At 34.7% G+C, this 25273-nt stretch overlaps 1 protein-coding gene and 1 non-coding gene across 2 annotated transcripts; one reads left to right on the plus strand and one right to left on the minus strand.

Annotated features, from left to right (window-relative positions):
* Window positions 1-383: 383 nt before the first annotated feature.
* Window positions 384-24176, plus strand: GEN1 (GEN1 Holliday junction 5' flap endonuclease). The gene is made up of 14 exons (XM_021697617.1): window positions 384-435; window positions 3385-3560; window positions 4214-4400; window positions 7456-7632; window positions 9436-9546; window positions 11893-11966; window positions 14336-14424; window positions 16335-16485; window positions 16797-16833; window positions 16925-17005; window positions 18274-18404; window positions 19921-19982; window positions 21912-22052; window positions 22598-24176. The coding sequence occupies exons 2-14, from the start codon at window positions 3400-3402 to the stop codon at window positions 23917-23919; spliced, it is 2724 nt and encodes a 907-aa protein (XP_021553292.1). The 5' UTR covers window positions 384-435; window positions 3385-3399; the 3' UTR covers window positions 23920-24176.
* On the minus strand, window positions 2958-3148 carry LOC123326134. The gene has a single exon (XR_006540913.1). It is a non-coding gene; the product is annotated as a U2 spliceosomal RNA (small nuclear RNA).
* Window positions 24177-25273: the final 1097 nt, after the last annotated feature.

Below are 25273 nucleotides of genomic sequence, written 5' to 3' on the forward strand. Positions count from 1 at the left end.
ATCATTTATGGGTTTAGTTAAAGGCCCTCTTGATCTTGCTTAAGGGATCCAATCTGTGGAATTTTAGTGTTTTAATAGAATCAGTTCCAGGCTTATTTTTTTCCAGGCTTGGCTGCCCTAGTGAATAATAATCCATTAAAGTCTTTACAAAATGTTCCTAATGTGCTTGAAATATTTAGAGGACTACAGTTTGTAAAATCAAGAGTCTACCTCATCAACATCTCTAACTTTTTTTCTACAATCTTCAGAAGGACTATAATATGCATTGCAGTCCTTTACATAAATGTGTGTTTATCTATGCCATCATAAACAACACTGCACTAGATGGCAATCTTCATTCATTATTATTTTCTTCTATGTGTGTGGTCAACTCATGAAATGAAGCATCAGAGGTAAGACCGGAAGGAAGGAACCTGTGAGCAGGAAAGGCCAGAGGTAAGAATGCACCTTGCCTAAGTCCACATGACTAGCTCCTAGATGATCTGAAGGAAACCAGAAAATGTGAATCTCTCATCCCTAAAAAAGCCATACTCAAGTCAGATTTGATATGAGGTACTCGTAAATTTGCAGAACCTTGCTTTGTAATTTGACCCATGAACTATAGTCATATTTGATCTCTTAACATTTAGGCAAGAAGTAAACCACCTAAAGATTTCTAGTTTTATTTCCCCAACCTTTTACAGATAGGACCACATTTTTTTAACATTTTTTAATTTGAAAAATGATATATACATATAATTATTTAAAAAATTAACACAAAGGAGTATACTTTGAAGAGTAATTCTTCCCCTTCCTAAGCTACAGTCATCCCTGATATATAACCTATTTTGTACCTGTTTTCATTTTAAAACTTGGAGATTGTACATGTAGATCTGTCCCATTTTTCCGTATCACCTGTTCTTTTTGAACATACCATAATTTATTAAAGAAAGTCCTTAATGAACATTTGGTTCTTCTTACTGTTTTACTGTTATAAACAATGCTACAGTCAGTATCCTTTTTTTTTTTTTTTAAGATTTATTTGACAGAGACAGAGCGAGAGAAGGAACACAAGTAGGGGGAGTGGGAGAGGGAGAAGCAGGCTTCCCACGGAGCAGGGAACCCGATGTGGGGCTCGATCCCAGGACCCTGGGATCATGACCTGAGCTGAAGGCAGACACTTAACGACTGAGCCACCCAGGGGCCCCTACAGTCAGTATCCTTTTATATAAATCTGCTCACAGCTAAGAGCATATCTTAAATTCCTGGGAGACCTTTTGCTAATCAGAAGATAACCTGCATTTAAAATTTTGACAGCTAGAGTCAAGGTCACATTTAAATGAAATATGATCAGTTATAATGTTCCTCCAGAGAGAGAAATTGCATAATTTCCTTCAATAGCAATCCATTCCGGTATACAATTTGAATCACAAATAAAAGGAAAGCAAAACTGTCAACAAGAATGTCCCTCTCAAACTTTCTACTTCTGAGTTTTATGCGTTCTGATGTTTAAGACTGTAAAAGTCTTATTTCCTTTCATAATAATGACTTAGAAAATACATGTGTCCCCACTCTTTGTCCAGAATTAACTGCAACTTTTTACATTAACAGAGATAAAACCTTATCTTTGAATCAATGCCACAATGCAGCATTCAACCAGTGGGGCTTCTTATGTGAAATAGACTACCTAATGCTTTATACTTTGCATTTAAATCTGTGTATTTTTCTTTGTAAAGTGACATGTCAGCAAATATTGGTGCAGTTCTTCATAAAAAAATGAATGCACAAAATAATACAGTGGCCCTGGCCACATTATAAAATTAAGAATCAGAAAAGTGCAGAGAAAATAACACCAGTCCAGCATTTGTTTTCTTTGCAGCCATGTACAATTTGAGAAAATTTGTTTTTGCTGTGGAATCTGTTAAAGGAACAGACAACACAGTACTTTTTATTTAGAATGGCTTTACATTGGTTTTACATTTTGCATGGTGATAGCCTTTTGTCGTATTTTTTTGTATCCTACCTGTGTTTCTGGAATGAATTAAGGTCATTATTCAGAGGATGCTAATCTGGATTATGTTTGTAAAGTGAGACTGAATCTTCATTGCAAATACTCCGTAATACTCTCATCAAATAGTAACAAAATAAGAGAAAAACAGAAATAGGTGTTAAATAAGGAAAAACTAGACTATAGAAAATACCAAAGCAGGTTAGAATAGCAGAGTTTAAGTCGATTTTGTTTTTAAAATGTCTTGTACACTGAAGAATTTGTTTAACATTAGTTTTCTTTGAGTAGTGGCACTATGGGTGATTTAAATGTTTTTGTTCTTTCAAAAGATTTTTTATTTTGTTTTTCCACAATAAACATGTGTGACTTCGCAATTTGAAAAGCCAGTGCTTTTTTTAAAAAGATGATTCCATATGCCTCCAACTCCATTTTATGTCCCCCCCCCCCAATTTTCCATTGACCTCCTAGTGTTTTTGCCTTAGTTTACTTGTTTGCATGCTTCTTTGCTTTTGTTTTCTTGTTTTTCCTGATTATGATAGAAAACTAGTCCTATTCTTGCTTTAGGTATGTAAATCAAGGAGTGAATTCTCAAGAAGACAAGTATGATTTGCAGCATCCCTGGTACCCATCTCTGCATTTGTTATCTCTTGTTAACAGCTGGAACAAAGCCAATTACTACCATTTTTTTCCTTTTATTTTCTAAATTTCATGCAATATTAATGTCACCATGTGAGAAATATTATTCTTAACCACTGCTAAAGAGAACATAGACAAGAAGAGAGAACGAGGAGGGATAAGACCGTGGACATTTGGGTTCCATTAAATTTAAAAATAACTTTATTTTTCAGTACTACGAAGAAACCCATATTTGGTGTGGAGTGGATTTTAAGGACAAATTTAGCATGGTACAATTTGCAAATAACTTTTATTTTTTATGTATTTATTTAAAAAATTTTTTATTTCCCCCCGAGGGGGGTGCACCGTTCCTGGAAGTACTGCAATACCAGGTCGATGCTTGGAGTGGACGGAGCAAGCTCCTATTCCATCTCCTAATTCCAAAAATCCATTTAATATATTGTCCTCAGATAGAGGATATATCAGATATTAAACTGATAAGAACAGATACTATACTTGATCTTAGCCAAAAGGCCAAGAAGCGATTGCAGATAACTTCTAATCCGTTAGTTGCATCAGTATTTTTGTAGCTAGTAGGTCAATTACTACCACTGTTAATGTTTCAGATGTTCTTGACTCATTCCAAAAAGCTGACTAATGAAGGAAATAAGGAGAATTCTCTATTTTTGAATTATCCTAAACAAACATACTATATTGTTTGAATTCCTGTTCTGAGCTTCTGTGTCTCTTAACAATCTTATGACGTGTGTTTCAAATCACAGCAGGTAATCACCAGAATGGGTGTGAATGACTTGTGGCAAATTTTGGAGCCTGTTAAGCAGCACCTCCACTTGCATGATCTTTGTGGGAAAACCATTGCAGTTGATCTGAGTCTCTGGGTATGTGAAGCACAGACAGTCAAAAAAATGATTGGAACAGTCATGAAGCCCCACCTCAGGTACAGTAAATGTTCTTAGGATATAAATGTATGATTGCATAAGCAGGTAGTTTTGTTTCCACTTTGTTTCTTTGTTATTGTTGCTGTACGTTTTGGGATTTTAAAATATATTAACATGTCAGTCTCTGCCATCTCTAAATCGATGGTTCACACATTTGAGCTTCAGACTCACAGACCTAGCTGCCTACTTCCCATATCCACTAGGATGCTTTGGTGACCTAGAAGCCAGAAATTTGGGAGCCATTCTCTGACCCCTCCTTACATCCAGTCTATCAGGAAGTCTTGCCTGTTAATACTTTCAGAATATTCCTTGTGTTCAGAAACTTCTGTCAGTGTCCAGGGGCAGGACCTCAGTGTGTGACACCATCATCTCTCATCTGTACTGAAGTGACATCTTTCATGAGTTTTCCTCCCTCAGCTCCTGGCCTCCTCCTCTAAACCATTTTCCATGTAGCACTGAGAACCATCATAAATCTCTCCTGCTTAAAAAATTCAGTGGTTTCTCAGTTCACTTAAAATATGAATACATAAAATGTGATTGCACGTAACATTTTTGGTATTAGTCTGATGTTCTTGCCATTATGTCATATTGCTATGTTGACTTTTGCTATCAGTATATGATTATTAACGGATTACTGATTTTTATATTTAAGGAACTTATTTTTTCGTATCTCCTATTTAACACTAATGGATGTAAAACTGGTGTTCGTTATGGAAGGGGAGCCCCCAAAGCTGAAAGCTGATGTCATAAGCAGGAGGAATCAGATTCGGTATGGGCCTTCGGGAAAAACATGGTCTCAGAAAACAGGGAGATCACATTTTAAATCAGTTTTAAAAGAGGTGAGTGTTTAGATATGATTCAGTAATTCTGATTTGAGTTAGAAAATACATTGTACTCTGATAAAGGTTGTTATATCATCATCTTTAATACTCACTAAGCTTACTGTAACTAGAAGGCCAGTGTGGTTAGAGAAGAGTGTTTATATTCCGTAGTAAAACTGACCCAAGTTCAAGCCTGGCTCTGGCATATAGAAATTCTGAAATGTTGAGCAAGATTTTTAAATTATATCTGCCTCACTTCCTACCCTGTGAAATGAGGATAGTAACACTTCGCAGTGATGTGGTGAAAATTTGAAAAAAAAATCAACATATACAATATCTAAAACAACTACTACATAGTAGGGAGTTGATACGTGTTACCTCTTTTTTTTTTTTTTTTTTTAAGATTTTATTTATTTATTTGACAGAGAGAGACACAGCGAGAGAGGGAACACAAGCAGGGGAAGTGGGAGAGGGAGAAGCAGGCTTCCCGCTGAGCAGGGAGCCCGATGCAGCGCTCCATCCCAGGATCCTGGGATCATGACCTGAGGTGAAGGCAGACGCTGAACCAACTGAGCCACCCAGGCACCCCCGTTTTTCTTTTTAATTGTGGTTAAAATTTTCATTCCTTTGAAAAGATATTACATAAAATAATAATCATTTTTCTCTTGAAATTTTATTTTCTATTCGTAATGTGATTTTAAAAAATACTTTTCAATTAGTGATTTTCTACCATAATGACTGTCAGTAGTTGAAGAAAATATCTGTACTGGATTCTAATTATTTCTTACATAGTCTATTCCTGGAAATATCTATGGTCCATATACTCAGGCCATGAAATACCTAGTATAAAGCAACAAGATGTCCATCTCTTCTTGAGAAAATTGCTCCATTTCTATTTCTTTATTGCAGTAATTGTGATGTTCCAAGCATTTTGTGTCAATGTTCAGTGTTTCCTGAATGAATAAAAAATTCATTTTCATATATCTGTACCCTTAGTTACTAGGCCCTACTTCCTGCTAACTCACTGCCGTCTTTTAGGTATAAACATGAAACACAGATTAGTTTTCCTCTAATACCACCCCATGTGACAGACTTAGGGTAGGGAAATTTACAACCAGCCTCATCACAAATTCAGTGCTGGTTTTTGAAGAGTTGGAATGACAAATAATGCAGGAATCTGAAATAACTTCCAAACTCTTTTGTTTATTATGAAAGGATATTTCTTTCTTTTTTTTTTTTAAGATTTTATTTGAGAGGAAAGAGAGAGAGCACAAACGGGGAGGGGCAGAGGGAGAGGGAAAAGCAGACTCCATGCTGAGCAGGGAGCTGGACATGGGGCTTGATCCCAAGAACCCCCAGATCATGGCCTGAATTGAAGGCAGACACTTAACCAGCTGAGCCACCCGGGTGCCCCTGGAAGGATATTTCTTATCTAGAGGAAGGCAGAAGTAACATCTGTAACAAAACTATCTCCCTAAAGTCACCCAGCCAGAGTCCTGAAAAGTACCTTTTTTTTTCCGACATAGTACTTGTCTTTTTGAACCCTGTCCACCTTGGGCAACATCTGGCAGAGGTTTTTATTATGTAATATAGCATGCAAGCAATCAGTTAAAGCAAAAGATGATATTTATAGCATCAGTTTCTAGAAACTACAGATAAGCCTCTTTTCTTCACTGTACCCAGTATTTCTCATTGTAGAGTGCATGAGCAACAAGAAGGAATGCCCTAGGCTATAAGGCTAGACTACAAGCTGTTCATCTGGGTTCAACTCATAACACAAAGGAAACTCACAGAGGATTATTTATAAATCAGCACATTGGCAGAAACAGCCTGCACAGACATTTGACTTCTAGGAGCAAATCAACAACTGGTCCCTATGTGGTTTCGCACAACATGAGAGTTTCATTGTACGGACATGATAGAGGGAAAGAAGAGAACTGTAAGGTCTCAAGTAAAATCTGATAATAGTATCTTCTTGGAAGAGCTCATATTAAGTTGACCATCATGTAAGAAGAATTTTTGTAGTTTTGCAGATGTAAATCTTAATGTGATTATTAATCATTTAAAGATATTTCTTTTAAATCTTGAGATAACATTGAACAAAACAGTGAAAATTGAATATTTAATGCTTTTTCTAAAAATGTAATTTTTTTGAAGATTTTATTTATTTATTAGAGAGAGAGAGAGAATGAGCAGGAGAGGGGGACAGAGGGAGAGGGAGAAGCAGACTCTCCGCTGAGCAGGGAGCCCAACTTGGGGCTCGATCCCAGGACCCTGCAATCATGACCTGAGCCGAGGGCAAATGCTTAAACAACTGAGCCTCCCAGGCACCCCTAAAATGTAATTTTTAAATTAATTTTTAACTGAATGTGGATTGCTTTTTATTTTTTATTTATTTATTTATTTATTTATTTATTAAAGATTATTTATTTGACAGAGAGAGAGAGAGGACAAGTAGGCAGAGCAGCAGGCAGAGGGAGAGGGAGAAGCAGGCTTCCCGCCCAGCAGGGAGCCCGATGGGGGCTTGATCCCAGGACACTGGGATCATGACCTGAGCCAAAGGCAGACGCTTAACCGACTGAGCCACCCAGGCGCCCCTGAATGTGGATTGCTTTTTTAATTGACATTATTTTTTTAAGCTTTCATTATAGAAAATTTTAAGTCAATATAAAAGTAACCCATCATCAATCTTAAACAGTTATCAGCTCTTGGTCAATCTTGTTTTATCTGTGTCTCCACTCACTCCCTACTCCCATGTCATTCTGAAGCAAATCCCACACATAATATTGCCTCAGTCTCGATATTTCAATATCTTTGTCTAAAAGATAAGGACTCTTAAAAAATAAATAAGAACATAACCACAGTACATTTCTTATTGTCACACCTAAAGTTTAGCATTCTTTAATGCCCTAAAGTATTCAGTGTTCAAATTTCCATTTGTTCCTTAGGTATCACAATTTGTTAAAATACCTAAATAGTTACAATTAATATTTGTAATACAGATGTCAAACACTGAAAAACATAGCAATAAAATAATGTTCTTAGATTTCTTGCACCTATGTTTTCTTTTCAGTGCCTTGATATGCTGGAATGCTTAGGCATTCCCTGGGTCCAAGCTGCTGGGGAAGCTGAAGCCATGTGTGCTTATCTTAACGCCAGTGGTTATGTAGATGGCTGTCTCACCAATGATGGGGATGTTTTCCTCTATGGCGCCCAGACTGTTTATAGGAATTTCACTATGAATACCAAGGTACTTTTCTTTCTCTTTTTCAGCATTTGTTTCACAGAGTACCTTTTTAAAAGGGATTATTAAATAATTAAATGAAACAATATGTGTAAAATACTTACCATAATGCCTGGCACATAGCAGTTGCTAAATGAAATGAAATGTTGTTACAAATATTGACACATAGTTCATTTTCTCTGAAATGTGGATTTCCCTCTTAAGGGCTTGATTTGTTTCACATGATTTAATTCTAAATCAGTTTCAATAATATATTATAAAAATACATATGGGGCGCCTGGGTGGCTCAGTTGGTTAAGCGACTGCCTTCGGCTCAGGTCATGATCCTGGAGTCCCAGGATCGAGTCCCGCATCGGGCTCCCTGCTCAGCGGGGAGTCTGCTTCTCCCTCTGACCCTCCTCCCTCTCATGCTCTCTGTCTCTCATTCTCTCTCTCTCAAATAAATAAATAAATAAAATCTTTAAAAAAAAAAAAAAAAAATACATATGAAATGTCTTGCTTTGACCCAGAATTTCCATTTTTAGTAATTTATCCTCAAAAACACCTCTAAATATGCAAGAAGAGGTGTACAAGGATGTTAATTGCAGCATTGTTAGTAATTACAAATATGTGGCAAACAACCCCGAAGAGAGAGCCATGCGCACATGAGCACGGGGAAGGGCTGAGCCCAGAGCCTGACACTGGGCTTGATCCCAGGACCCTGAGATCATGGCCTGAGCTGAAGTCAGCCACTTAACTGACTGAGCCACCCAGGTGCCCCTCAAATGCCAATTTCTAGGGAATGGTTAAACGCTGCTATGGTTCTCAGAGAGGTATTCAGGGGAAATTTTGGTTGTAACTATTCAAGGTTGGGCAAGGGAAATTACAGACATTTGATAGGTTGGAGCCAGGAAAGCTAAACCTCTTGCCAGATGATTCTGTTATTTCTCTGAAAATGCTAATAGTGTCCCTATTGAGAAACATTGCCTCAAAGTCCATTATATGTAATAGCAAGCAGTCATTAAAGTGATAGTATTAGGGCGCCTGGGTCGTTAAGCAGCTGACTTTTGATCCCAGCTCAGGTCTTGATCTTTAAAAACATTTTAAAGATTAAAAAAATAAATAAAAAAATATGTATTATTGATATTAAAGATGTATTAGTGAGCAAAAAATGTTACAAAATAGTACTTTTGTATAATTATAAATATAGCTAATAATAATAAATATTTGTGTATATGTGTCAGAGTAATTTTTGAAAGAATATGCATGAGAGGGAGGCAAACCATAAGAGACACTAAACTCTAGGAAACAAACTGAGGGTTGCTGGAGGGAAGGTTGGGGGGAAGGGATAGTTGGGTGATGGGCATTAAGGAGGGCACTTGATGTGATGAACACTGTGTGTTATATGCAACTGAGGAATCACTAAATTCTACCTCTGAACTAATAATAAAAAGAATATGCACTACATTATTAATAATAGTTTAATAATTAACTTTAGATATTGCAATTACAGGGAATGTTTTACTTTTTATAATACTTTACAGTGTCTAATTTTGTAAAGGTGAAAATCTTTTATAGACGTCAAAAAATAATAAAGAGGAAAATTTTGACTATTATAGTTTATTTTTTTAAGCCAGTTTTTGAAACTATGACTTTATTTCCAGATATTGAAGTGTTAGATTCTGTGAAGATTCTGGTGATCAGGATAATTTTTTCCTATTTTAACTTTTAGGAATAATTAAACATTTAGAGACAAATTCTTTTTTGTAATGTTTAATGTATAAATGTTTACTTTTTTGAGGATTAAACTAAATCTGTACTTTCTTCTAGGATCCACATGTTGATTGTTATACAATGTCATCTATCAAGAGTAAACTAGGTTTGGATAGAGATGCTCTGGTTGGACTAGCCGTACTACTTGGCTGTGATTATCTTCCGAAGGTATGCTTAGATTGTTGTATTTACTTATTAGTCATAGTGTGTCTTTTTTGATACCTTACATGCTGCATAAATATAAAAACAATATGGCTATCTGATTAAGAACCTAATATAGAGTATAATTTTAGGCATAATAAACAATTTAGTGACAAAAATAATCAGCATTTCAAGTGACATTAAAAAACTGGCTCATTGTGACACTGAATGTGATAAACGAGAATCGAATAATAACTAGGCCCACAGCTTGAATATCAGTAAACCATTAGTCTAGACTAAGAGATTCACATTCGAGTTTTACTACCGTTTAAAAAAAAATACAGGAATTACTCTTTTCTTGTGTCATGCCAATATTAATTTCTATCACTGTTTTGTCTGTTTTTTGGTTTTCAATCTTCCTTGCAGCTTTCCAACTGTGCACATGCTCAGTATTATTACTGTTACTAGGCAACATGATTATTGTGGTAAGCCATTCATCCTTCCTTGCGTCTTAGCATTGCACTGAGTTTTGTTCATGAAAACATTTTATTTAAGATGCACAGTACAGTACTCTGTAACAAATAGGTATACTAATAGGTGAGTGATAAGTTAAGAATTAAAGGAGAATCCCATTCTTAAATATATTTAAAAATATGGAATGCCTTGAATTGTAGTTCTTACTATGTAGTCCCATCATTAGGTCCCTACTGATCATCTCTGTATTCTTACTAAATCCTTCATTATACTATGTATTCTGTCCCCAAGAGAAGTCTAACAAAGGATGACATCTCTATTTTTTCTTTTTTCTTTTTTTTTTTTTTAAGATTTTATTTATTTATTTGACAGAGAGAGACACAGCGAGAGAGGGAACACAAGCAGGGGGAGGGGGAGAGGGAGAAGCAGGCTTCCTGCGGAGCAGGGAGCCCGATACGGGGCTCGATCCCAGGACCCTGAGATCATGACCTGAGCCGAAGGCAGACGCTTAACGACTGAGCCACCCAGGCGCCCCTCTATTTTTTTTCACCAGAGTTTAGGAGAGAGAAAAAAATAGCAGGATAGTAAAATTATTAACCATCATTTCTAACTCAGGTCATCAGTGACCAGAGAGAGAAATCACTTCTTTTAGCTAGTAGGAAAAGGAAGCAGGAGGAGGGAAACTTTTAAATAACACAAAAGTAATTATTTTATTATAATTCTCATTCTGAAATAGAAGATTCTTATTTCCCATATGTAATTATATCATGATTAAAGTCTAGAAACAGTCGAATGTTGAACATAAGAAAAAATTTGCAAAATTAAACTCACAGAAACCAATTTTAGCTACAGTGGTGTTACATTATGTAATAACCTTAGCTATTTTGACGTTTTCTATCCTTTGTAACAAAACTGGTATCTGTTTATTTTGTTCTACTTGAAGATTTTTACCACTTATGAACTAACATGATTTACCTTCAAGAAACTTAACATGTAGCTAAATGCTAATATAAGAAGGGTGACATACAAAATATCTAGCAATGGGTATGCCAAAGACACAGGCTGTAGCCATGAAACAGACTTCTGGGGACCACTGTTAGGAGAGGTGCTACCCTTTTACTAGCTGATCCTGAGCGTAAGGGGGCTGGAAAGGGTATTCAGGCTGGAGGGAGACCCCTTTGCCAGCAGACACTTAGGATGCTTGTGCAGTGACCATTTACTAATCAGTTTGGAAATATTTTAACACTGGCATGTCTATCCCAGTGCATATTGGCTAAGTAGCAGTCCTGCTTATAAGGGTAGATTCATAAACTTTTATAGGAACTGGAAGACTCAAACCAGAAATTGTCATGCAAATATACATTTATTAACATTTTTTTTGTGTTGGCAACTTAATACTTATTTTAATTTTTCTTAAGCTATTAATTTCAAGAGTTAACTTGGAACTCTCCTTTGTTCTCTTTTGATTGTCTGGGTCTTTAAAGATTAAATGTTCATCTAACTAAATGAACATGCTTTTTCTGATTACAAATATAACCTGAAGGTAAGTCAAATTAAAAGACTATCAGAATAATTAACATAAAAAGTGAAAGCCCTCTAAAGTTCTGTTCCTCCCTCCCTTAAAATAAACACTGTCAGTGGTTTAGTACATAATCCTGTGACTTTTTGGTTTGCATAGATTAACAATGTGTAGTAATTTTACTTACAAATCTAGATCGCAGGGTGGGCGATTTTTATTTTTTTCTTACATGTGGCAAGGTATCTTGCACATCTTTTCCTATCATTATATAGTTACCTTATTCTGTCAGCTGCACAACCTCCCATTGAATGGACATGTCATACTTTATTTCTCCATTCCCCAGTGATTAACATTTCCGTTTCTTTTCCACTTTCTGAAAGGGAGTCCCTGGAGTTGGCAAAGAGCAAGCATTAAAACTTATACGGACTTTGAAAGGGCAAAGTTTACTTCAAAGGTAACTAAAAATTACTCTTTTCTTGTGACATTAGACATTTATTCTTGTTGAACTGAATAGCGACTATTACAAAAAGTATTACATTATGCTTTTCAAAAAAGGATTTTGTATTTTTATTTTTATTTTTTTGGAGCGGGGGAGAGGGAGAGAATCTCAAGCAGACTCCCCACTGAGTGCAGAGCTGGACCTGGGGCTCCATCTCACAACCCTGAGATCATGACCTGAGCCAAAATCAAGAGTCAGAGGTTTAACCAACTAAGCCACCCAGGAACCCCCAAAAATAAAATCTTTAAAATAAATAATAAAATGATAACTGGTTTTTGTTTACTCTGAGACTTTCCAAAGAAAAGATAAGAATATACGTCCTAAGCCATACTGTATTTTTTTCATTATTAGGTCACTACAAACAGAAGTAGTACGATGCGAAATGTGTTTATTTATAACCGTGTGCTTTTACCATAGGCTATTTTAGACTGTTTTACCACTAAGTAAAGATAAACATAACCATAAAATAATTTTATTTAAAGTTATTTTTGATATAAAATATTTTGATATCATATTTATTCTCTATAAGTGAAATGCCTGATATATTGCAAATATTTAATAACATGTAACACTTGATCACAATTTTTACTTGAGTGCCCTTTGTTCTATAGCCACATATTTAGTAATATATTAATTCTAATTAATTTAGACTGTACAATTTGAGGATTCAAAATAGTTAAGGTACAGAATATATGGAAGTTTACCAACTGTGCTATTTAGTTTCGAAAGCATGTGAAGTATATTTACTTAATGAAAGCAATGGTTTATGTTAATGTTAATTATGAATTAATATTAATGATGATGAAGTATGGAGTGAATAAGAAGAAGCTCCTTCAGCTATAAAGCTACTGATAGATCTAAGACTTCAATGAATTAAGGAGGGTACGTGCTGTGATGAGCACTGGGTGTTATACGCAACCAATGAATCACTGAACACTACATCAAAAACTATTAATATACTATACAGTGGCTAACTGAACATTAAAAAAAAACAACAACAAAAAATAAGGCTTCATTGAATCTGTTACTGGTATCTGTGATACCAGTAACAGTGATACTGTGCCAAAGCAGGAAAAAAAGGTATACATTGGCATGGAATCATTTGGGAATTGTGAAGAATAATATAAAGAGTGATATAAAGAATAAAAAGAAGGTATGGCACTAACTACAAATCATCCTTATTGACATAGTTTCAGCAAATATGTGCTTTTGGCAACATTTTATGAAATGTTTGTCTCAACATTTGAAAAGAATAAAATTACCTTTCTTATTATCATTATGTATCATTCTAATTTTAATTTAGACTGACTTTCCCCCCTCTTTTTCTTCCCCACAATTAAGGTTCTATTTATTTATCCAGCATCTATTAATGCTATTTTTAGCAAGCTCATACTTGGTCTTTGTAGTAAATGAATCAGAAATTCCAAAAGCCAAATAATAACTCTTAGTACCAGATACTGCAGAATGAACTAAAGAGATAATTTAGTTTTTTATTAGACCTTTAACTTCTGTAAGTAGAGGAACATAATTCAGAGCACTTGTGTTTTATGAGGAATACTTAACTATCCCCTTGGTGGCTTTATGTTGCCTAGAACTTTAGCCAAAAATAAAATTAACTTTTATTTAGTAGAAATCTTAGCAGATACACATTTTCCTTAAAATCAGTGATTAAACAGGCAATGTTTTGCAGTTTACATAAGAGATTAAGAAAATGATAATTTCAGATGATCTAGATTTTTTAAACAGTTTTTACTCAGAAACTTAATGCTCTATTTAGTTTTATACTTTACCCTTCACCCCTATTCCTGATACAGGAAAATGTCCATATACATGATTCGATTTGTTTTATACTCACACATAGAAAAGAGATCAAAAAGATACATACAAGTCGTTCTCCCTGCATATTGCTGCCTAACTCAAGATTCTCTAAAAAAATACCCCAAACTGAATGAATATATGAATATACACATATGAGTACACGAGTATGAGTACATATTCTTTTTCTCTTCTCCTTCTCCCTCCTTTCTGCTGCCTCCTCCCTTGTCTTCCATTCCTCTGTCTTCCTTTTTTCCTCTGTGACTGTCTGATTCTCTCTTCCCCCTGTTGCAATTCTGTTGTCCTTGGGGCCACATTTTTAAATTGAGATACATAGATTAACGGTTTTCCCAGGCTGGGCCAGTGACTTTATCTACCATCAAAGAAAAAACAAGTGGGCAGGTAAGGAAGGAAACAGAATAGCCTGACATTTGAGAGCATGGCATTTTGGTGACCTTGTTTTTTTGTGTGTCGTTTTCCTTTTAACATCGTTTTTTTTTTTTTTACAGGTTTACTCAGTGGAATGAAGAATCATGCTCTGATCCACAACCACTAGCTATTAAAAAACTGGCCCATTGTTCTGTGTGTTCCCATCCAGGTAAGCCGACATAGGGAATGATATCTCTAGAACATTAGTGTCTGATACCCACATTGTCATCCTTTTCTTATAATACCTGTTAGTTACATCCCTATCTTCCTCAGTAGATTGAAAATCCTCAGTGTCAGGAGTTGTGTCCATATACATAGTAGGCACTCAATAATTGTTAATTGAATGAAATAATGTGATGTAAATGATAAATATAGGATAAGTGCATTTCAAACTATGATACCAAATTACATAGATGTTAAAATTATGTTTTCAATATAGAAATCCATTTAAACAAAAAAAATGTATCATACTGCTAAGTCTTAGGGGGAAATCGGACTAAAACCATTTGTTTTTATTTGCATAAAGATAGTGACTTTAATTTCTAATACATGTTCATTATTATTGAAAATAACTTGGTTCCTCTTCATTAATCTTGGTAAAAAAAAAGATGCCATTAGTGTGTATTGGATCAAAAACACCTTTCACTCCCAAGAGAGAGTAGGAGATCTTATTAGCTCATTTTTTAAAAGAAATTCTTGGGGCTGTTGGGTGGCTTAGATGGTTAAGCATCTGGCTTTGGCTCAGGTCATGATCTCAGGGTCCTGGGGTTGAGCCCTGCGTCAGGCTCCCCGCCCAGGGGGAGTCTGCTTCTCCCTCTCCCTCACCCTTCCCTCCCCTCAGCTCATGCTCTCTCTCTCTCAAATAAATAAATAAGAACTTTAATAATAATAATAAATAAAAGAAATTATTTGTCTCAATATGTGTTCATAAGCATTGTCAAATTATAGATGAAATAATGGAAGAAATAAATGTTTTTATAGGATTCTTTTAAATTCAATTCTGTAGTTTTTTGATACTTTATAAATGACAGTTTTAGTCCCTATCAATTATATGTGCTCTTCTGTATTCTCAAAACAATGTTAAAGGTGGTCATGCTTTCCTTCAAAAGGGAACTAGGTCCCCACACCTGTGCCATAATCCTAATGCGTTCATGATCCAAGCATAGTTTAAAAGTAGCTGTGCAGGTTACTGAGGGCTAGACACTAGCAGAGGTAATTAACTGTTATATTCTTTTAATAGTCTCATTAAAGAAAGCCTTTCATGAATTAGTCTGTTAAATAATCTATTTTTTTTAAGATTTTATTTATGTATTTGAGAGAGGCAGGGAGTAGCACAGAAGGAGAGTGAGAGGGAGTATCAGACTCCCTGCTGAGCAGAAAACCCAATGTGGGGCTCCGTCCCAGGACCCTGGGATCATGACCTGAGCCAAAGGCAGATAGATGCTTAACCGATGAGCCACACAGGCACTCCATAAATAATCTTTTTTAGTTTTTTACTTTTTTTTAAGATTTTTTTATTTATTTGACAGAGAGAGAGATAGCGAGACCAGGAACACAAGCAGAGGGCGTGGGAGAGGGAGAAGCAGGCTTCTCGTGGAGCAGGGAGCCCCATGCGGAGCTCGATCCCAGGACCCTGGGATTATGACCTGAGCCGAAGGCAGATACGTAACGACTGAGCCACCCAGGCACCCCATAAATAATCTTTTTTAAAGCTAGTAATTATATCCTACTTCTCTTGCATGTAGCTACCAAATAAACCACAAAGTTTTCTATTGTTGATTATTGTAAAATTATCATTTCTAGTTACAAATTAATGGTTTCAGATAGAAGAATAATCTATAGAAATACCAAAAAAAATAGTGTCGCGGAGGAGTAATAGCTCAGGATCTACTTTGTCTTAAAAATTATTATAATATGCATCATTCTATTCAACCTAAATGTATTGGAACCTTTCTCTATGCTAAGAACTTTGCTAGACAGTATTCATTTTTAAAAATTTGGATAAGGACAAAAAAATAAAGATGTAGAAGGTAAATCTAAAAAGCGGTGAAAATCATACTTCTTTGTGTTTCCATAAAGGTTCACCTAAGGATCATGTACGTAATGGATGCAAACTCTGTAAAACTAATCAATATTGTGAACCACATGATTATGAATACTGTTGTCCTTGTGAGTGGCACCGTACAGAGCATGATAGACAACTGAGTGCAGTAGAGAACAGCATTAAAAAGTAAGTTCTTTTTTTTAACTCCTTTTTTTCTGTCCTGACCTATTTATATATCTCTACTTGAATTATTTCCACATAACCTTCCCCCATGTCTAGACTAGTAATATTTCACAAAATCTGGTTTTTTTTGATTTGGTTCAAATATTAGGCTATATCAGAAGATGGTGATTTAATAGTTATTCAAAGAGAAGCTTGATGACTGGGATATTATCCAAGGGCATTTTTCATTAAATGAGCAGAGATTAGGTGAAATGAATTGGGTCTGTCTAAAACTGCCTGATTATATTAACAACATGTATATAATTTATTTTCAGAAAAGCTTGCAGTTGTGAGGGATTCCCATTCCATAAGGTAATAACTAATAATTCAAATGTATGTCTTATTTCAGAAGTTCTTTTAAAAAGTCTGAAGTCTGAATTTCTATTTTATTTTCTCTTGCTAGGTTATTCAAGAATTCCTTTCGAACAAGGATAAATTGGTGAAGGTAATCAGGTACCAAAGACCTGATTTATTATTGTTTCAGGTATTGGAAAATAAACACTTACTTTATGCTATGTAGTTGGGTACTAGGAAGATAAGAAGGGATAATGACTTTGGTTTGAGAGGAGATTTAAAACAGCTTTGATTGCACATGTATTTTTCAGCATTTATTTCTAATCTTCATTTCTTTGCCACATAGGAACCATACTTTGCAGACCACAAGACACACAATAATTATGCTCTTCTTTAGAAGACACCTTGTACATACCATGTACAGATTCACTGTATTCAGGAAGATATTGGGGGTGGGGCATAATACCCAGAGAATGTGAGGATCAAGTATGTTGTTATAAAAGGCAGTGTAGGGGTGCCTGGGTGGCTCAGTTGGTTAAGCGACTGCCTTCGGCTCAGGTCATGATCCTGGAGTCCCAGGATCGAGTCCCGCATCGGGCTCCCTGCTCGGCAGGGAGCCTGCTTCTCCCTCTAACCCTCCCCCCCTCATGTACTCTCTGTCTCTCTCATTCTCTCTGTCTCAAATAAATAAATAAAATCTTAAAAAAAAAAAATAAATAAAAGGCAGTGTAGTTTACAAGGGCAATGGAATTTTTTTTTTTTTTTTTTTAGTATAGTTGACACATGAGGTTACATTAGTCTCAGGTGTACAACTTAGTGATTTGACAAGTTTATACATTATGCTATGTTCACCAGAGGGCATTGGAATTTTTAATCAGTGACCTAACTCTAAATTTGCACAGTCTGTCACTTACTATGTGATCTTGTATATGTGTTATCCTAAAAATAGAAATAATATTACTTATTTCATGAGGTCACTATGAAGATTAAATGAGATTATTTATAATAACCCCTAATATAGTGGCTAGGGAAACAGAGTAGTTCAATAAATTGTAAGTACTTGTTGCCTATCCCTACCAACAACAGTAATACTAATGCAACCAACATTTATTGAAAATTAAAATTTGCTATCATATTAACACATTACATGTAACCTCACTTAATCTTTATAATCTCTCAGTTGGGTTATATTTTATGATGGAAATCCTGAGGCTAAAAGAGATTAAGTAATTTACCTAACATCTCGGAAATACCATACTGGGGTTCAAACTGACAACCCTCACACTTAATCCTTATGCAACATTGCCTCCTTAGGAGGCTCATTGTTCTTTCTGGGAATATTCTTACTGGTACTACTTTAACTAATGTTAATTCTGAAAGAAAAAATGATATTATCTGAGAGTGCTGTTTGTCTCCAAGAGATAACAAAATCTTGTTTTATTTGTTTTATATTTACAGAGATTTACTCTTGAAAAAATGGAATGGCCTAATCACTATGCATGTGAGAAATTGCTAGTGCTTTTGACCCACTATGACATGATAGAAAGAAAGCTTGGTAGAAGGAACTCTAATCAACTACAGCCAATTCGGTAATATGAAGAATTGTACAGAGAAGTCTCTGTGTTTCCATTTGAGTATCTTATGATCTATATAATAATCTTATTAATACCTTTAATAATCTTAATACCTTTGGTAGTGGGATATATAGCTCTTTGTTATATAAAAATGGAGTAAAGGTCTAGTAGGAAATATTAAAAGTTTATTCAGAGTTTATAGTCAAGATAACAGTAAGTTCATGCCTTCGCACACTTTTCTGCTTCAAACAAGTAGTAATAACAGATTATTAAAAGAAATAAATATAAAATGATATAGCCAAGCTTAACCATAGAACTATTTCAATGAACCAGAAAGGGAACAAAAATGTAAAGTGAATGGAGGGGCAGAAACTGAGAATTGGTAAAATTTAGCAAAGGGAATATGAGTATTCATTGTTCTATTCTTGCAACTTTTCTAAAGGTTTAAAAATTTTCAAACTAAAAGCTTGGGAGGAAATATCAAAGAAAAATGATAGACTACAAAGGAATGACAGTCTGATAGCATACATCTTTCATGACAGTAATGCTGGAGTAACATTTCAAAGCTTTGACTAAAAATGATTGGCAACCTACATATCATTAAAGCCTTATTTACTGGTTGGTGAATAAATCACAGATTCTCATTGAAAGCACTATAAAAGGAGGTACCTAAGCAAGAAGAATGAACCCAGCGGGATGATGTGGATAACAAAAAACAGTGGTCAATCGATAAAGAGAAATCAACAAAATATATTTAGCTAATTTAATAAACTAACTGGAAAAATATGTATATAAATAGCTGCATAATGCTTGATGATTAATATACAATGATGATAATAAATGAAAACTTCCAACATATGCATATAAACCATTAAGGGTAACCACTAAAACACCAGAAATGCAATCTCTATCTTTGAAGCCAATACATAAAATAGGAAAGTAAGACTGTCAAACTAAAAGAATACAGGAAGGAGGAAGGGGGAAGTAGCAAAGAAAAAGTTGGGTAACAGAAAACACAGAATAAATTGTATAAATGAGTCCAGCAAGATCAGTGATCACAATAAATGAAGCGGATTAAACTCATCAATTAAAAGGCATTATATTGGATGAATAAACAAAATTCAACAATATTCTGCTATTTATAGGGCATGTGCAGAATAAAACTACACAAAATTTGAAAATAAAGAGATTTAAAAGATTACCGCAGAAATATTTACCAAAGTGATGTAGCAAAATTAACAGAAACAAAATAGACTTTAGAAGAAAAATCATTATTATGGAAGAAAGGAACGTTGAATAATAACGAAATCTACTGATAGGATATTATAATCATCAACTCTATGCACCTAACAATAAAATTATCTTTTGAATAAACTAGTCAAAGGAATAATTATGCCAATTCTTTATAGTATTTTTAGAATATTATAAGAATAGAACAAAAGCCAATGGAAATTGAATAATTCAATCTACAAATTGAAAATTTCAGAATAACTCCTGCAATTAGACCTCATTAGAAGAATTTGTTTTTCAGAATCCTTAAAACCCGGATCAGAAATGGAATTCATTGCTTTGAAATAGAATGGGAAAAGCCTGGTATGTATTCACTCTAAGCAAAATTTGTAACATTTAACCATATATAGGTTTAGCAAATATGGTATACATATATAAAACATGTATATACATATATATAAAACATATATATATAAAACAAAGAAGAGACATCTCACATGCACTGAGGATTGATTTCATAGTTTACCTGTGCTATTTGAATAAGTTTTGACTAATAGTAAATATTAAAAACTTTAAGTAATTTTATCTTAATATCATAAGTTGATATTTCTATAGTAATTAATATTTAAGAATATAATACAGAAGTAGTTTTGATATTTCTGAAGAAAATGCTGCTGCAAACAGTCTTGTCATTGGATTTCACTGTGTAGTTGGGTCTAAAGAAATCAGGTTGCTGCGTAGCACCTGAGGTACTCTTCCTCTCCTTTCTTTACTCTGTTAAGTTTTTTTTTTTTTTAAGATTTTATTTATTTATTTGACAGAGAGAGACACAGCGAGAGAGGAAACATAAGCAGGGAGAGTGGGAGAGGGAGAAGCAGGCGCCCCGCGGAGCAGGGAGCCTGATGCGGGGCTCGATCCCAGGACCCTGGGATCATGACCTGAGCTGAAGGCAGATGCTTAACGACTGAGCCACCCAGGTGCCCCTACTCTGTTTAGTTTTCATGAGAATTTATAGTTGTCAAATTACTCTTGTTTTGCTATAGACAAAAATGCAGTGAATTCCGAATTAGCTCCCAAACTGAAGGCAAGGAAAGCACAGATCATTTAAAATGGAAAGTAATCCCAATTTCATTTCTATCTGTCTTTGAAATTAGATTGTGTGATTATATGTGAATGAGTGAGGCACTAGATTTGTCAAAGAATGTTTAAGTTGTAGGTAATTTTGAAGAATGAAATTGTAAGGAATTAGATAAACCATGCTAAGCAATACTAGGAAAATAGAAAGCTGAAGAACTTTGAGGACTGTTTAGCAACAGTTCCACCAACTGTAGTATATTTTCAGGAAAGAAAATCACATTAACCCAGTTTGGCAGCACATCTCTGTTCAGAACTGAGCATTGTCAGGGGCGCCTGGGTGGCTCAGTCCATTAAGTGTCTGCCTTCGGCTCAGGTCATGATCCCAGGGGTCCTGGGATCGAGCCCCATGTCGGCCTCCCTGCTCAGCAGGGAGCCTGCTTCTCTCGCTCCCTCTGCTGCTACATCTGTTTGTGCTTTCTCTCTCTCTCTGTCAAATAAATAAATAAAATCTTAAAAAAAAAAAAACAACTGAGCATTGTCCTTTGTGGGTGCTATTTTTTGAGGGAGAAAATGTACTCCTAGCCAGTTTAAGAAACACTGTAAGTTCATCTGTTTCCATTGTTTGTACTTTAAACTCATCAACTAATATTTTCATTATAGGGTAGCTTCTCATGTGATTTTCCCTCATGTAGGATAAACATAAGGATCTAGTCTATTTGTATATTATATTGTAAATTTACATGCAAGCATTCTCATTTTCATTTAGTAGCTGCTTGTGAGTCCAGTGAGCCTGGGTGTACCCTCAATTCTGTTCTTTTCAGGAGCCATCACTAAAGAAAGTTAATGTTGGGAGTTTTACTATTCCCATTCTTTATCTGGAATTTTAACACTTATTATAGTAAATTAAAAGCAACCAACCTTATCTAAGCAATGTTTTCTATCCTGTAGGTACCATCTTTAGAGCAAGAGAATTTAAATTTTTCATTTTGAAAGGAATCTTTTTCCAGGTCTTGCCAGGCAGAAGAAAATCAGTTCTGTACTAGTATCAACAGATATTAAAACAGAGATGTTGTAAAGCGAGAACTGTGATGAATTATCAATTTGCACATGATTTCGTTTACCTGGCAAACTTACCAGGTAAGTTTCTTACCTAGGAAAATTGAAATTTACAAATATGCAATTAAGGCTGTGTCTACTGTACTTTTAATCTTTTAGAACATTATGCTCTGGAAGATAAACATGGAGAACTGGTTCTACAAACAATAGAAGAAGAATCATTGTTTGAAGCCGCTTATCCTGAGATTGTTGCTGTTTATCAAAAACAAAACTTAGAACTGAAAGGGAAGAAACAAAAAAGTACGTATCACATTTGATAGCTATGTATGCCACACACAAATGTTATAGAAGAGTTACCTTTTCTATTTGAATCTATCTTGTCTAAATTTTGCTGAAAGTTCTGTAAAATCAAGAGTTAGGATTTTACTCTGGCTTCTTTGTCTTGATACACTTCTTTTTTAAAGCCACGAGTAAACCATTCTGCTCTGTGTCTGCTAACTTAACCAAGTGTTAATAGTAATTGTACTATTACTTTTTGAGCAACTAGTATGCATAACATGTTTTGGATTATAAACACATTTTCTTTATTTCCTAGAACTTGATGAGGAAAACAAATTCAATTATAACATTGTTTCCAAAAGAAAATATTTTATAATATTTTATTAAGAATTATGTTGTTATGATTATTTATAACAGTTTCCAGGAATGCACTGAGACAAAAAAGACAAAAATAATAATTACTTATGCAGAAGATTTCTGATCTGAACTCTTTAGTTTATTTGCTTACTCAAGTTAAGGAAAATAAGACAGATTTTAAGAGTATTGTATTTTTTTTTTCTTTTTAGGCATGAAAATTAAGTCTAAAGAAAGCAATTGGCTAGAATCAGATAATACGAAGAGTTTCCAGTCACAGATGACTTTAAACCCCACATGTGAAGTCTTTTCTAAGCAAAATTCCAACTTACATTTGGAAATTACCCCTGATCGTGCATTACCCCAGAAATCTATTTCTGCATCATTGAATAGCTTAATTTTACCTGAAGATACTCTCTGTTTGAATACACAAGAGCACTTGGTGTCTTCTCCAAGACCTTTGGCTATGCAGCAAGTTACAGCTGTCAGTAAGTCTCTAATTCCAGAATCTAGTCAACCTAGTACCTCATCCCATAACATATCAGCGATTGCTGATCTACAATTAAGCACCATTGACTGGGAAGGTACTTCTTTTAGTAATTCTCCAGCTATTCCAAGGAACACTTCCTCTCATGGTTTAAAATCAGAACTTGAAACAGCCATCCCTGAAAATTTTAAACATTTCCCAGAAGAATTATCATGTGAATCAGAATGGTGCACCACAAACATTAATGAAGTGTTGGATCAGGATCTTCAAAAGACTAATCCTGAAGAGCATCTACTTTCTGGCATTACTCATTTACATCTTCAGGATTTGCCTTTAAAGGAACGAATACATATAAAATCATCATATCCTCAGGATAATGCACGGCCAAATGTTGACCTGAAAACTTTATCCCTACTTACCATAAAAGAATCTTGTATTACTAACAGTGGTTCTGATTGTCCATCACATCTCTCAAATGATCTTCTAGGTGTTCATTTGCAAAATGAACCTAGAAAATCTAAAGTTCTAAAAGGAGACCAGCTATTTCGAGAAAACTATAAAATGAATACTTCTAAATCTTATTCTGTCAACAATCCAATAGTAAAGACCTCCAGTGTTAGAGCTGGACCACCAAATACTGCTTTAGATCATAGTAGAAAAGTGGATGTGCAAACCACTCAGAGAAGTGTAATGAAGAAGAGCGTTTGCCTTGACAGACATTCCTCTGATGAAGAAAGTGTCCCAGTGTTTGAGAAAGCTAAAAACACAACTCAAAAAATGAAGCATAGTTCTCAGAAGCGTAACCCAGCCCAATTCGAGAAAGATGATGCCAACAAGTTGAATAACCCTAAAATATATATGAAAGAAACTGAACAGTGTGTCCAGGCTTATAAAACAGCTGGAAATGAAGAATACTGTTTCCCAGATGCAGCTAAAGGTTCTCTGAGTTTTCTACAGCGTCATAAATACAAAGGTGACTCTGGTACTTCTTTGGATAGTCCTCTTCCTTTATGTCAAAGATTAAAACTAAGGTTCCAAAACTCTTGAAATGGAATTAAAAATATTTAAGTGTAACTTAGTATTTTAGTACCATCAGCACTAGCAGAGGCAGAATCTCTACATTTGGCCTAAAAATGTAATGTGGTTCTGTGTATCATGAGACACTTTCCATTTCAATTAAAATTGTAATAAAAAATGTCTAAAATTTTGGTTTTAAAAGATGATCCTTGTGGTTAAAACTTAAAGTATATTTTAAAAAACATACTTTTGACAGTTTATATTTTTATTGATTTTAAAGTTTTAAAATATTAGTACAGTACTAGAGTAAATGCTTCATCCATTTGCTCACTTTTGTCCATTTCTTCCACAACCTCTGAAGTTTTCATTTATATTTCAGTTTGTTCCCATGAGGATAACTCTTTGTAATTACCTACACTCCCTCAGTGTCTTCTGTTTTGCCTTTCCTGAGAGTTTTATTTTCTCTCAATATGAAGATACATTTAGTGTGCTTTTCCAGTGGTGGTAACCTTATTCTCTTTGTGAGGGGCAAAAATGAAAAGGAGGAAGATGCTCAATATAATTAGTAAAAATTACAGTTGTAATGGCTGAAAAAACTGAGGAAAGCTACTTCTTACATAACCCCAGGAGTTCAGTTAGGCCAAATGGAAAAAGATTTGCAAAATAGAATGTATAATGAGAAAAGACTTAGAAATTTGCTCAGGATCACACAACTAACTAATAATGGTGTGGGAACCAGATTTCTTGCCTCCTAATTTATTGGCTTTTCTTTTTTTAATAGCACTTTTTTTCTTTCCTTTTTAAACATGATTTTGCACTATATTGACTCCAATAACTCTAAATATTGTGCATTAACTTAACATTCAAAAAGTCTAGCAGTAACCAGATGGGAAAATAAAAAGTAAAGCTGTTGCTATTTGCAGATGACAAGATCTTTATATACAAAATTCTAACAAACCCACTAGAAACTATTAGAACTAATAAAGAGTTCAGCAAGGTTGCAGGACAGAAGATCAATATACAAACATCAATTATATTTCTATACATCTGCAGTGAGTAATACTAAATGAACTTAAGAAAATTCTGTTTACAATAGCATCAAAAAGGATAAAATACTTTGGAATGAATTTAACAAAAGAAGTGCAAAATATACACTCCGAAAACTACAAAATATCGTTGAAAGAAAGAAAACCTAAATAAATGGAAAGACATCCCATGTTCATGGATCAGACAACTTGATATTAAGATATTTCCCAAACTAGTTTATAGAGTCAAGGCTGTCTCCATCAATTTCAGCTGATTTCTTTGCACAAATGGACAAGCTGATTCTAAAATCCATATGGAAATTTAAGGGACACAGAATAGGCAAAACAATCTTTAAAAA

The sequence above is a fragment of the Neomonachus schauinslandi genome, chromosome 10, assembly GCF_002201575.2.
Source record: "Neomonachus schauinslandi chromosome 10, ASM220157v2, whole genome shotgun sequence".
NCBI classification, from domain to species: Eukaryota; Metazoa; Chordata; class Mammalia; order Carnivora; family Phocidae; genus Neomonachus; species Neomonachus schauinslandi.

Bases quoted from the DNA above. Each gene is read 5' to 3' on its own strand.
- GEN1 (XM_021697617.1), top strand. From the start codon at position 3,400: ATGGGTGTGAATGACTTGTGGCAAATTTTGGAGCCTGTTAAGCAGCAC. The intron at 14,425-16,334 runs GTAAGCCGACAT...GTTTCCATAAAG, and splicing joins TTCTGTGTGTTCCCATCCAG to GTTCACCTAAGGATCATGTA. The intron at 18,405-19,920 runs GTAATATGAAGA...TTTGTTTTTCAG, and splicing joins AATCAACTACAGCCAATTCG to AATCCTTAAAACCCGGATCA.